The 14,717-nt window shown below is 36.9% G+C and overlaps 1 protein-coding gene and 1 long non-coding RNA gene across 6 annotated transcripts in view; one reads left to right on the top strand and one right to left on the bottom strand.

Moving 5' to 3' along the window:
- The window catches only part of NDUFS1 (NADH:ubiquinone oxidoreductase core subunit S1), a 30,889-nt gene extending 22,419 nt beyond the window's left edge, over window positions 1-8,470 (top strand). For all 5 annotated transcript variants that reach the window (XM_027565168.1, XM_027565178.1, XM_027565200.1 and 2 more), the window contains 5 exons: window positions 1,960-2,114; window positions 3,625-3,800; window positions 4,473-4,607; window positions 4,709-4,781; window positions 5,947-8,470. In XM_027565168.1, the coding sequence (XP_027420969.1) occupies window positions 1,960-2,114; window positions 3,625-3,800; window positions 4,473-4,607; window positions 4,709-4,781; window positions 5,947-6,038 (631 nt within the window). In that variant the 3' untranslated portion in view covers window positions 6,039-8,470. The remainder of the gene's footprint in view (window positions 1-1,959; window positions 2,115-3,624; window positions 3,801-4,472; window positions 4,608-4,708; window positions 4,782-5,946) is intronic.
- LOC113906699 overlaps window positions 1,885-14,717 on the bottom strand; it is a 28,831-nt gene continuing 15,998 nt past the window's right edge. The window contains exons 3-4 of the long non-coding RNA XR_003514958.1: window positions 13,132-13,262; window positions 1,885-2,125 (exon numbers count right to left, since the gene is read on the bottom strand). This is a non-coding gene — a long non-coding RNA (uncharacterized LOC113906699). The remainder of the gene's footprint in view (window positions 2,126-13,131; window positions 13,263-14,717) is intronic.

Raw genomic sequence — 14,717 nt, 5'->3', positions numbered from 1 at the left:
ACTAAGTGACATTTGTTTGACATCACCTTTGCCTGGGATATCATAGAACTCTCCATTTTCAAATTGAAAGTTTTTGTTTTTTCGTGTAAGTTCAGAAAAAGCCAGTTTGTCTACTTCTACACTGTTGTTTGCTCTCATGCAGAAGCTTCTATTTATTCTGCACTGGTTGTCCCTTCAGACTTTTGTCTCTTCTCTCTCATAATTTTTCTCACTTTTCCTGTGTTTAGGGAGAATTTCTTATTTATCTTCTGTCATTTGTGAGCTTTGATTATGGAGAGCACTAATGCCATTGTAATTTTAATTGATTAGACTTGTTTTTTAATTTCATTTCATTCTTATATAAGATTTCATTTTCATGAGAACAGCTTGTTTCAATGCAGTTTGTTAAGACATACCTTCTAATTAATGCTTGTTGAGAACATGAAGAGTATTTATAAACCTTTTAAAAATTTCTTACAGTAAGTTTATTTCATAGTAAAGCATAATTTCTCATTCTTAAAGAATCTTTTAATCAGCCTGTAGTTTCTTTTTTTTACTCATCATTCTCTCAGAGGCAAACTTAATGTTACCCACTTTGTTTTCCAAGACGAGGTGGGCTGTCATGAGTTAGTGTGAGTTTCTGCTCAGATCTTTGTGAGACGTCAATGCTCAGAAGGGGAGATGTTTAAGAAAAAAATACTGTGTAGGTGGCGAGGCAAGAGGAGCTAAGTTTTGAAATTGAATTGAGGAAGTCTGAGTTTTCTGACTTTGTTCATTTTTAAGATAGACTTGGTTTTTCAGGGTCCTTTGCCTTCCATTGCATTGCATTGGACTTCCCTTGTGGCTCAGCTGGTAAAGAATCTTCTTGCAATGCGGGAGACCTGGGTTTGATCCCTGAGTTGGGAAGATCCCCTGGAGAAGGGAAAGGCTACCCACTCCAGTATCCTCGTCTGGAGAATTCCATGAAATGTATAGTCCATGGGGTTGCAAAGAGTCGGACACGACTGAGCGACTTTCACTTCACTTTCACTTTGCACTCCATGTGACTTTTAGGATCAGTTTGTCAGTTTCTGCGGAGGACTCAGCTGTCAGTTTTGATAGGGATTGCATTAAACCTATAGATCAGTTTGGGGAGTAATGCCATCTTCAAAACATTAAGTCTTCCAATCCATGAACATAGGGTGTCTTTCCATTTGTTACAGTCTTTAATTTCCTTTGGAGTTTTGTAATTTTCATCATATAAATCTTAACGCTTCTTTTGTTAAATATTCTTAAAGTATTTTATTCTTTTGATGTCCTATTAGAGAGTTTTACAGAGCAAGCAGCATCTAGTGGGAGTTTGTTTGATCTGCCCTCCTCCCTTAACAGGTAAAGTTTAGCTTTATTCATAGTAGGTTCTCAAAATGGCTACTATTTCTATAAAGAAAATTGATAATACCTAACTAGAGCAAAAACTCCCAAATGTTCGAAGTATAGTTACTTGAAACTTCTTTAAAAGGTTTTTATCTGCTTGTATAACAATAATATATATTCATTGAAAAAGTTCCCTAAGGACATACACCAGTGTACTAATTATAGTTTTCTCTGAATTACAGTTTTATGAGTGGTGTTTAGATTTTCCTTTTAGGTTTTCAAAGTCTTCTAATTTTTCTCTAATGACTGTCTTTGACTCATCAAGTCTTGCTATATTGAATAAAAATCGAGTATGTGGTTGGCATAGTTTCCCGAATTACTCCATTAAGTATCATGTCCTGAAGAAACAGTGTCCTCAGCATCTTATTTCTTTGTTTAGCATTCTTAAAACAGTAAAAGACTGCTTTTTCTGATTCTGACATTTATTTCACCTGGGTAAAAAAAAATGAGGGAAGATCTTTGACAGCATCGAACAGAAAAAAAAAGACTCGGTATTATTCAAGAATCACATTTAATTTTTTATAATGAAAACAGCAAGTATGCCAAAATCCCATAATTGTTTTACAGGATTGCAAGCCAAGTAGCTGCTTTGGATCTTGGCTATAAGCCTGGGGTGGAAGCAATTCGGAAGAATCCTCCTAAAATGCTGTTTCTCCTGGGAGCAGATGGAGGTTGTATCACTCGACAGGATTTGCCAAAGGATTGTTTCATTGTTTATCAAGGTTAGTAGCATCTGTGACATTAGAAACAGAAGAGAATAGTACATTTTGTATATTAGAAACTGCATGGCAGTATATTTAGTGTAATAATATTTTCCATTTGAGAATTTCCCTATACGCTCACCAGTTTCAAAACAATATGTATTTTTATAGATTTTATATTTTTTAAAATAGGCTTTGTTACTTACATAGTTGCTTTGCTATTAAGAATTATCACCTTACATTATTTAATAACAAAGAATTGGAAGAAAGCTAATGCCCCCAGTAACAGTAATTTAAATTATGAAATATTATATAGCATTATTTTCAATTTTTCAACAAATATTTAGTGTGATTATATATTAAAGGGCTAGCACTTTTATATAAACTGTAAAAATTAAAAAATCATGAGTCCTTTGTTAAATTTTGCACTTTGTGCATGCGTGCTCATTCATGTCTGACTCTTTGCAACCCCATGGACTGTAGCCCGCCAGGCTTCTCTGTTCATGGGGATTCTCCAGACAAGAGTACTGTAGTGGGTTGCTATGCCCTCCTCCAGAAGATCTTCCCAGCCCTGGGATTGAACCCAGGTCTCCTGCATTGCAGGCGGATTCTTTACCGCCTAAACCACCAGAGAAGCCCAAGAATACTGAGGATCTTTCCAACCCAGGAATTGAACTGGGGTGTCCTGCATTGCAGGTGGATTCTTTACCAGCTGAGCTACCAGGGAAACCTTGTTTTATACAGAAACAACACTAATTTATAATAAGCTTTTTATTGCCATGCCACATAAAAAGCATTATGTAATATTTTGTTTGATAAACTTAAACCAAAATGCATAAACTAAAATCCTGTCCTAATTCTATCCAGGGATAATCATTGAGATATTTTAGATATGCATGCTTCATACATATTTTTATACGTATATAAAATTACGTAAATGAGATCAAAGTTTATGTATTGTTCTATAGCTTTCTTTTACTTAACCAAAGTTCCTTTTTTCTTCCAACACTTCAGTTACTGAGTGACAGTCTTTAGCATACTGTTTTCTGTAATCTCCTCTTCGTGCTCTTTTTAGTAGTATTCCTGTCATGCCCCGTCACACACTTCTTGTTCCTGCACCATTTCAGTTTACTTTACCGAATCTCAGTAGCAGACATCTGAGCATTTCCGCTTTGTAACCATCAAGTGAGATAATACACCTAGTTGCCCATTAGATGTGTGTGTGTGTGTGGTATTATGTATTTGTGCATTTGCAAAAATTGATCTGGTAAGATACATACCAAGGGCTTTAACAGTACCTTTTTTTGGAGAAGGGAGTTTAACTGTGGACCCAGTGGGCTTTAATTTTTATTCCATATACTCAATACTGTATTGTTTTAATTTTTTAACAATAAATTTTTAAACACTTCATAAAATGGAATTTTAACACTTATAAAAATGAAATTTTAAAAGGATATCTACGGTGTTCATGTTTAATATGTAATCAGTTTTGTGCTAAAATGTGGTTTGCCATTTTCTATCTTTTTCACAGGACATCATGGCGACGTCGGAGCTCCTATAGCTGATGTTATTCTCCCTGGCGCTGCTTACACAGAGAAGTCTGCTACTTACGTCAATACTGAGGGCCGAGCTCAGCAGACAAAAGTAGCAGTGACGCCTCCCGGCTTGGCAAGAGAAGACTGGAAAATTATAAGAGCCCTTTCTGAGGTATTTGTCCTTAGTGATGCTGCTAGTAGGATGTTTGACATGTTAGCTTGTCAGAATGATTTCCGGAGTCAAGGGGGAACGCAAGTCTGAAATGCAGAGATGATTTAAACAATCTGTAGGAGAAACATGAGAAACCCCAAACAGGGGTTTGGGGAATTTCCTGGTGGTCCATTGGTTAGGACTCTGCGCTTTCACTGCCGAAGGCACTGGTTTAATCCCTGGTCAGAGAACTGAGATCCCACAAGCTGTGTGACTTGGCCAAAAACAAAAAGAAAATGGGAATTTGAAATTGGTGTTTTTTATTTTTGACTTGTCTTTTGCCTAAAAAGACTCAACTCTTATTATAAAAAGAAGCATCATATGAGATTTAAAGTAATAATATAGTTGTCCATAAACCTTGTATATGAGCAATAACAGGTTAGCTGAAATATTCAGATTAGCAAAGCATTTATTTCATAATCATTCTGTTTTCTAAAAATAAATTACTAATATGTTGACAGCTACTTATGAATTAGAAGAATATTCTAATATTCCTCACCTACTTGCTTAATATACATGCAAATGGACACCAGTATATTTTTCATACTAGTACTGCCTTATTTTACCATAGTTGCAATGATGTATTATTTGAAATTTATCAGTATTAATGCTTTGGAACCTGTTATGTTATAGATTGCAGGTATGACTCTTCCATATGATACTCTGGATCAAGTGAGAAACAGATTGGAAGAAGTCTCTCCTAATCTTGTTCGATATGATGATGTTGAAGGAGCTAATTATTTCCAGCAAGCAAGTGAGCTTTCCAAGGTAAAACCTTGTCTATTTGCGGTTTTCATAATAATGTATCCTCTGGTGTAGCAGTACTAGTTTTCAATACTATTACTGATCTCTTATTCCTTTTTTTGCAGCTAGTGAACCAACAGCTTCTTGCTGATCCACTTGTTCCACCTCAGCTAACAATAAAAGACTTCTACATGACAGGTATGCAGTTGTTAGCATGGCTGCCATAAATGGAAGGTGGGAAGGAATATCATCACCTAATTTAGTGTTACGATTCTCACCTGCTAGTGGTAGTATTTGATATGTCTAATCTCACAAGATTTTTCAAATATTGAACTAATATAACTATATATTCTGATTTTACTCTAATTTATTTTCTTTCTAATTTCTTTTCTAATGTAAGTTGAGTTGGAAAATCCAGTAAGAATTAGCAGATGTTAAATATAAACTTTTACTATTATATGTAGAATTACTATACAGCAATATGGGGATAATTTTCTGAGTGACAAAAAACTGAAGGTTTTTTCTGAGAATTACAGTAGAAGAATCAAAACACTAAAATGTGAAACATGTTAAATAGTGCTTCTGATATAAATTGTTAAGAATATTCTTAAGGAATGCAGACTAACCTACAGATTTTATAATACATGATAGAACATCTAGGTTATGAGGTAGTTGACAGACATTTAAAAATAATTTTCTGTCTAAAAGCAGATAGATATTTTTAAGTTTTTGGTACAGTTTGTATCCAAGATTGTTTTTAATAGGATTTTTAGTTGTATTGTAAAAGTTATGTTCATTGTAGAATACTTACCTAAGGCCACCATAACAAGGTAAAAACACTACCATCCCAGAAATAACTATGTTTAACATTTTGGCCAATCAACCAGGGATATACACATGTTTTTATTTAAATATAAATGAGATTATTCATTTACCCTGGGAGGGAGGATTTGTATGGCTTTATTAAAATATAATTCACATACCATAAAATTCACCCATAAAGTGTATGATTTATGGATTTTAGTACACTGTTCTGTAACCTTTTCCTGTTGTTGTGTATTCTTTTCCTGTTGTTAATTCAACACTTTTCTATAATATTCTTACTGATTGCATACTGGCCCTTTGTATGGCTATATATAATTATTTAATCATTCCTATGAGTACTTATTAAAACCATTTAGCTGTTACAGGGCTTATATTCTGAATTTATCAGTTGATTTTTACAATATTTATGTATTGTTACATAGACTTTTATAGTCCTTTTGTTGTTTGTTGTTCCTGAATATGCGCAATAGGAAGGTTTTACTGTGTGCCTCTGTTGAAGTTATATTATCAGAATGCACATTTTCTTGATATCTTTCAGATTCAATTAGCAGAGCCTCACAGACAATGGCTAAATGTGTCAAAGCTGTTACAGAGGGTGCCCATGCAGTAGAGGAACCATCCATATGCTGAAACATCTACTATGGCCCAGTTAATGGACAGTTATGTTGGCACGATCTCTTGAAGGTGTATCTGTTTCAAAAATAATCTTGATGTAATATTTAAGGTTCTACCATGCTTTATTTGAAAATGCTATTGCAATTATCAGAGAACTTTGAAGTTTCAAAACAATTATGTGTTGAATGTAAATGTTAAATAGTTTAATAAACATTATATAGAGGACTTTTCATGTAAAAGCACTGATAATCTTTGTGACATAAAAAAGAAAGTCCTTAAAATATAATTTTTTTTATCTTCATTGTTCACTTATGCTTGTAAAGTGAATAAAATAAGAATAGCTTCCATTGCTCCTGTTCTATCCTAGTGCTAAAGAAAAGATTTAAGTATTCTGTCAAACTGGGTAAATAGAAAAAATATATATAATATAATCACACATCAGGTATGTATCTTGAACAACTCTAATAATAATCATAGTAATAATAGCTTAATGATTATTCAGGATTTTCTGTGTCCTAAGCAGTCTGGTTTTACATGCATCATCTCGTTTTGTCCTTGTTACATCCGTGTGAGATGGGTATTATCTCATATTACAGGTGAAGAAACTGAAGCCCAGAGATACTGGATAGTTTGCCTGAGTCCACAGCAAAAAAAGTCATAGAATCAAACCTGGTTCTCTGACTTCAAATTCATAGCCCATAGTTCTTAAGTGTTGGACATAATTTCCTCTCATTAATACAAATTCCATAGGTTGTTACCTCCAATAATTGGTATTGAGAAGCTTAATGGATAACACATTTTTCTGTTTTTTCTTACGTCTGTTTATACAATATAATGTCATGGTGATTTATGTGATTTTTCTTCTTTGTATAATAGATAGCACACACATCCCTTGGAATGAGTGAGGTCTCAAGAAATATTTAGGTTTTCATTGATGTTCCATATTTATTATATTAACACCATCTGTAGTATTTAAGTCAACTAAATTACTCCAGTAATAAAAGACAAAACTAACAGCTTTCATAATTTTCAATTGTCCAAAAAAAAAAAGTAAAAAAACTTACAATTAATCTAGGAGATGATCTAATGCTGTATTAATTTTTTTTGAAATCTTATGTTCAGAATCATTTGTTTTATAATCTTTATTCCTTTTTGCTTTCACCAGAGATTTATTAGCCCAACTATAGGTCGCAATTTTACTGATATGAGAAAAGGTAAAATTTTTAGAATATAGTTTGTCATCTTCAAAAATTGCTCAGAATTTGTCACCCATAACAGCCTTTTCAGAATTATTTTATTCATTTCAGTCATAAAGTTGTGTACTTCATTTTAAATTCTCAGTTGCCTGAAATATAACTTCTTACTAAAAGACTTTGAATTTAATACAAACTCCTTCTCTCTCTACCTTCTCTACTCCGTAGTCTGTTGCTGACCTCACAGGGGCAAACACTTTGGGTTTTTATTTTACACAGTACTCTTCAGTGATAGACTTCGTAGGATTGTTGGTGAGGGAATGTTGCATTCAGATGGAGAAATGGTGATATGACTAAGATGGTCCAGGATCCTAGGGCTGCCATCTGGGCAGCATGTGTTGAACTTGTAGTTTCATAAAGAATATTTTGTCTGGGCTAAGTAGTACTCATTAAAGTTGTTGGTTTTGCATAAAGTTAATATGAAAGTCTGTCCCATGAGCACCTATCAGTCACTTAATACAAAATATTAAAGTTGAAAAGTGAAAGTGTTAGTCACTCAGTTGTGTCCGTCTCTTTGCTACCCCATGGACTGTATAGCCCGCCAGGCTCCTTTGTCCGTGGAATTCTCCAGGCAAGAATACTGGAGTGGGTAGCATTCCCTTCTCCCCTCTCTCACATTTGCAAGCAAATTCTTTACCATCTGAGCCACCAGGGAAGAGCCCATATTAAGGTTATCATGAGCATAAACATTGAAGATGGTTGCAAGACTTTCTGAAGAATGGATCCAGGTAGAAGAAAAATACATATAGATAAGAAGAATAACACTGTTGATGGAATTTTATTCTAAGCAATGAGGGAGTCAACAATGAGAAAACTGCAAAGAATCAAGGCCAAGTCCTTTTAGGTGAAGATGGCAATCTGGAAAGACCCTAGAATAATACCATTTAGAGAAGACCACTAATATGTGCCATTAGAGCTTTAAGTACATTATGTCTAGTTAAAGCCATGCTGACAATCGGTATTAAGACCCAAGAAATATCAAATTACTTGCCCATTTTTACCCAGTTAAAGACTAAAGGCAAGAATGTTTAGAGATATTTTTACTGTTCCATTTTGCCTCAAAAAATGTTATGGGCAATTAGTAGAATAGATACACAGGAGAAATCTTAAAAGCCTTAACTCCATACAGAATGCCCCTCAAATTTATTGTGAATTGTATTATAATGAATACATTAATAAAAAGCATTAATAATACTCAGTATGCAATAATTTACTATTGTTTGTTGCTGAGTTATTTAAACACCATTTCTTGCCAGGTCAGATAGATCTTGTTCAACTTTGGAAATGTTACTTAGGAAAATGGAAGATTGTTTCATCATCTGTAAAATGACAAAAATTCTAATGATTATACCTACTTTGAACCTCACAGTGTTGTAATGAGGATTAAGTTAGAAAGCCTCTAAAACTTTCTTAGGCTATTTCTTGACATATAGTAAATGTTCACTGTGGTTAATAACTGAGAACCATCATAGGGAAAGGCTGTGTTCAAAATTTTGTTAAGTTTCAGGAAGTTGCAGCTAACCATCCATGGGAGTCCTTAAAGTCCCCATTCTAAGTGAACCAAGAGAAAAACTCAATTCTGTCAAGTGTGAGGGAAAGCCAAGCCTAATATAACCTCTAGCTTCTGTTTTCCTAAAGAAAACTATTTAATTCAAAAGAATTGAATGACTTATCCAAGGTCAATCCAGTCAACAGAATACTGCTACTACAAACTGTCCACCAAGGTTGTGAAGATTATAATTTATTATGCAGAATTCTGCAGATTTTGATGGAATTTTTGTTAGAATAAGACTTACTGAATCTGTTGAATTCTAACCCTTAAAAGAGATTACTCTGAAAGCAAAAAGATAAAGCAGTGCTATCAGAAGAGGGAAAACTATATGCTGATAGAAAGGGAACAGGAGGAGTGTGAGAGCTATTGATGTGCATAAAAGGGGACAGGAGGATTTTTTTGCTGGCAAAGCCTTTGGCTAATATAAACTGTCAGCTTTATTGTTACTGAAACAAATTAACTCCACCATGATTCAAGTTCCCAAGGAGAGAAGAACTGAGGCAACTTAGCAACCAAAACAGTGGTAAGAGGTAAGGTTTGTTTTGTTTTGTTTTAAATGTTAACAGTGTCATTCATGACCACTGTTAAAATGTCACTAGCAAAATCATTACAAACGCCTGTTACCGAAGGCCCAGTGTGGCTGGGAAAGAGTCCAAGCAGAAATAAATGATATGCATGACAGTTTTTTAGGACATTTTGTAAGGCTAATCCTACCTTATAGCTAGACCATAGGTTTGTGAGTGACCCAACTTTTGGAAACAAGTACTCATGAAAAAAATCAACCTTGATAAAGACTTTTTGAAATCAAAAAGATTAAAGATTTAATTATCTGAAACTGATCTTCAGACTGTGATTGATGTTCAGAATCTTTGACATCTGTATAGTTTTTAAAATAAAATGAAAAATATTTGTGGGCATTGAAAAATAGGGTGAAATGCATGGTCTAGGACTAGTGATTATAATATTTAACTTGAATTGGTTTGTAAAGAGATCATAAGATGAATAACAGTTTCTTTCTTGAAAGAAAGTGAAAGTGAAGCATGAACTGCAGCCCTCAAGGACCCTCTGTCCATGGGATTCTCCAGGCAAGAATATTGGAGTGGGTTGTCATTTCCTTCTATAGGGTATCTTCCCTACCCAGGGATTAACCAGGGTCTTCCGTGTTGCAGATGGATTTGTTTACTTCTGAGCCATTTCCTTCTTAGACATGTATTTTCAAATCTGGAAAGGACTATAGGAAAAAATCTAGCATTACACGTGTGTTTGATAATTACGGAATTGGAGGCCAAAGAATAAGGGTAAATTAGAGGTTTTGCGATTTGAACCAGCCCTCTGATTCCTGGTTCAATGACATCTCAATTCAGCTCCAACATTTATTTAGCATTTGCAGAGTATCCTCTGTGTGAGGTGTAATAAGTACTATGAGTACAAGAGACATATATATATTTTTACTGTATGTATTGTGAGCATACATACATGTTTATTATGTGTGAAAAGTATCTTAGATGCAACTACCTCAGGGTAGTTGAACTAGTCTGAGGAAACAGCTTAAAGAAAAGGATTGTCAGGACTTCCCTGATGGTTCAATGGTTAAGACTCTGTGCTTCCACTACAGGGGTTGCAAGTTTGATCCCTGGTCAGGGAACTAAGCCTGCATGCCATATGGCAAAAAAAGAAGACAGTACAGTTTTATCACTTGAATATTTCAAGATTTTGACAATAAGAATATATTGCTTTTATTATTTTTAAAAACATATAAATGAAGAATGGCAAAACAAAACTTAAGTTGATGAAAGCTAAAAATAGGATACAAAATTGTATGCATTCTCTGTGTGCTTGGCAGCCTCTAAGACGGCCCCACTGATCCCTGCCTCCTGGGATTCCCTCCCCTTTGTCGTCATCTCTCCTTGAGTGTGGGCCAGACTTCCTGATTCACTTCTAATGAGTAGGGATGTTTGTGCTGAGATTAGGTTTTGTGGTTTTTTTTTAAACTTAATCTGCAGTTTCGGTCTGGGGTTTGCTCTGATTCTCTCCCTCTCAGATCACTACCTGCCATGTTGGAGGATACTTAGCCTACAGAGAGATCTCGTGTGGTAAGGAAGAGGACTTCCAGCCACCATTTGTAAGTGAGCCGAATCTTGGCTGCCAATTGAGATGACTGCAGCCCTAGCCAACAGTTAATTGCAACCCCATACATTTCTGGATTCCTGACACAGAAATTATGAGCTAATAAATAGTTGTTGTTTTGAACCATTAAATTTTATGTTATTTTGTTATGTAGAAATAGTACAGGGATTTCCGTGGTAGTTAATAGAATCCACCTTGCAACGCAGGGGACTTGGGTTCTATCCCTGGTTGGGGAACTAAGACCCCACATGCTGTGGGGCACCTAAGACCACGTGCTAAAGAGCCCATGAGAGTCAACACAGCCAAATAAATGAATGTTAAGAAAAAAAAAAAATAGCTAGTACACAATGATTACATCTAGGCAAAACCTGCAGCTGCTGCTGCTGCTAAGTCGCTTTAGTCGTGTCCGACTCTGTGCGACCCCATAGACCGCAGCCCACCAGTCTCCCCTGTCCCTGGGATTCTCCAGGCAAGAACACAAATGGGTTGCCATTTCCTTCTCCAATGCTTGAAAGTGAAAGTGAAGTCACTCAGTCGTGTCTGACTCTTAGTGACCCCATGGACTGCAGCCCACCAGGCTCCTCCGTTGATGGGATTTTCCAGGCAAGACTACTGGAGTGGGGTGCCATTGCCTTCTCCGAGGCAAAGCCTAGGGTGACCCAAATCTAATAACTGACTTGTGGCCATCTAGACCTCAGTTCAGTTCAGTTCAATTGCTCAGTCGTGTCTGACTCTTTGCGACCCCATGAATTGCAGCATTCCAGGCCTCCCTATCCATCACCAACTCCCAGAGTTCACTCAGACTCACATCCATTGAGTCAGTGATGCCATCCAGCCATCTCATCCTCTGTTGTCCCCTTCTCCTCCTGCCCCCAATCCCTCCCAGCATCAGAGTCTTTTCCAATGAGTCAACTCTGCATGAGGTAGCCAAAGTACTGGAGTTTCAGCTTTAGCATCATTCCTTCCAAAGAAATCCCAGGGCTGATCTCCCTTCAGAATGGACTGGTTGGATCTCCTTGCAGTCCAAGGGACTCTCAAGAGTCTTCTCCAACACCACAGTTCAAAAGCATCAATTCTTCACAGCTTTCTTCACAGTTCAACTCTCACATCCATACATGACCACTGGAAAAACCATTGCCTTGACTAGACGGACCTTTGTTGGCAAAGTAATGTCTCTGCTTTTCATCTAGACCTGCTGCTGCTGCTGCTGCTAAGTTGCTTCAGTCGTGTCCGACCCTGTGCAGTCCCATAGATGGCAGCCCACCAGGCTCCCCCGTCCCTGGGATTCTCCAGGCAAGAACACTGGAGTGGGTTGCCATTTCCTTCTCCAATGCATGAAAGTGAAAAGTGAAAGTGAAGTCGCTCAGTCATGTCCGACTCAGCGATCTCATGGACTGCAGCCTACCAGGTTCCTCCGTCCATGGGATTTTCCAGGCAAGAGTACTGGAGTGGGTTGCCATTGCCTTCTCCATCTAGACCTAGCAGAGGACAAATGTGAAGGGCTCTTTTAGCGTCCAGGTTTTCTATGGGCCTGTCTGAGGCTGTCATTGGCCCTGCATTGCAGTTTTTGCCCTCTGCCCACTTCTGCCTTCTTCCCCTTCTTTACAGGTGTTGATCCCCATGGAACTATTTAATGAGTGTTTTGCACATTGAATTCTGCGCACTATATGCTCCCTGGGGAATTCAGTCTGTGATAGCCTTCTGAAATGTCTGTGGATCCTACATAACTGCTTCAATTATCACTATATCTCAGTCAACAAGAAGCAGTGAGGGAGGGCAAGTGGAGGACCAGCACTAACATTTTATTGACATGACTTGGAAATTGCATCACTTCCACTCACACACCACAGGCAAGACTCATTACCACACTCACCTGCAAGAGCAGACGCTGGAAAATACAGCCTTTAGCCCAACAGCCATTTTTTCAACTAAAATAGATTCCAAGAAATGTTCCAGTTATCTTTTGCTGTATAACAAACCACCCCAAAACTTAGTGGTGTAAAACAACAATCTTTTACTATACTCATGAGATTCAATAGGTCCAAAATGTAGAAAGGGCACAGCAAGATGGAACCTCAGCTGGGTGACTAGAGTACTGGGGAATGACTCAAAGAGCTAGGGGCTAGAGAAGCTCTGGCTGAAGCACCTTAAATCCCCAGATAGCATCTTCACTTACATGCTTGGCTCCTGGGCTGGAATGGTGGAAAGACAGGTTCACAGGGGGTTATCTTCCAGAGCATTCAGCACGACAGTCCCAGGACAGATGTACTCACAGGGTGGTTCAGGGTTCCAAGAACCATAGTGTTCCTAGAGGCCAAGGAGAAAGATGCAAGGCTTTTTATGACAACTTCGGAAACTATAGCATCACTTAACTATGCTTTACTGGTCAAGCCAGTCTTGGAGCCCACCCAGGTTCAAAGGAAGAAAGCATACACCCCATCTCTTGAGAGGAGGAGGGTCAAATGATTAAAACAACCAGAAGAATAGACATAGGAGACAAGCCCTATGATACCTACTGCAGTAGTGAAGAAGGAGATACTCAGGAAAAAAAGACTGTATGGATTATAAAGTGAAGCTTCTATAACATACCAATTTATCTATACCTGTTTTCTCATTAGTTAACTGCTTTTGTATCCAGTATAGAGGTGGTAAGTCTCCTGTCATACATAAGATAGAATGAAGACCCTTTCCTTTGGCTCAAATTCTTTAAGCTTTTAAATATAACCCAAGAACATTGGCACCTGTAACCAAGATGCTTTTGGGGGGCAGAAAGGCTATTTATAGGAGGAAATGAGCCTTTGTGAGTTTCCTCACAGATTGTCCAGTCTGGGTTGCTATAGATTGGGTAAGTACTAGGCCAGATGGAGTAATGTTCCTCAAGTAATAGATTTAATATCACAGTCTGAGTCCAATAGTAGAACCCAAAGTGTAGTTTTTCAGTATCTTCTATTCCATTTCCACTTTACAGGATTTACTATATTCTTCAGTAGGGTAAGTAACCTCCCTGCCAGAAAATGTACTGTAATTAATATAAATTATTTTCTGAATTAAAAAAAAAAAAGGCAAATCATGAGGACAAACTAGGACAAGAACTGAGTCTATGGAGATCTTCCAACTCTTTGAAGACTTGGGGATTTTCCTCATGTTCTGAGGGTTAGGGTGACCTTGTCCCATTGTTCTAGAACAGAAGCAATCTACTTTGCTGCTGGGAAGCCCTGGGATAATGTTGGAAATCTAAAAGGAGCAGTAAAGCACGATTAAATTTCATTAATCTCAATTTCCCCTGCCAAGAAAAATAAAACGCAAATTTTTTTTGCCTGTTTCTGCTTTTTTTTTTTTTTAAACTGAGGCAACCTGTTTTTTTTTTTTTTTTCCAATTGGAGTATACTTGCTCTACAATATTGTGTTAGTTTCTGCTGTACAGCAAAGTACATATATAGAATCAGCTATATGTTTACATATAAACCCTCTGGATTTCCTTTCCATTTAGGTCACCACAGAGCATTGATTAGAGTTCCCTGTGCTATATAGTCAATTCTCATTAGTTATCTATTTTATACATAGCAGTGTATATATGTCAATTCCAATTTCCCAATCCATCCCCTCCTCCAGGAACCTGGACTTTATACTGAGATATATTGTTACATGGATAAAGTTAAATCATAATAGAGCCTTCTGGTAGGTTCCCCAAACTACAGTTCCCATAAAACATAAAGTGGAAATTTATGGTTTGCTTAGTACTTGGCACTAAACAGCTACACC

Source organism: Bos indicus x Bos taurus, chromosome 2, assembly GCF_003369695.1.
Source record: "Bos indicus x Bos taurus breed Angus x Brahman F1 hybrid chromosome 2, Bos_hybrid_MaternalHap_v2.0, whole genome shotgun sequence".
Taxonomy (NCBI): domain Eukaryota; kingdom Metazoa; phylum Chordata; class Mammalia; order Artiodactyla; family Bovidae; genus Bos; species Bos indicus x Bos taurus.
Note: the sequence above shows the minus strand (reverse complement) of the source record. Positions and strands in the feature narration are given on the sequence as shown.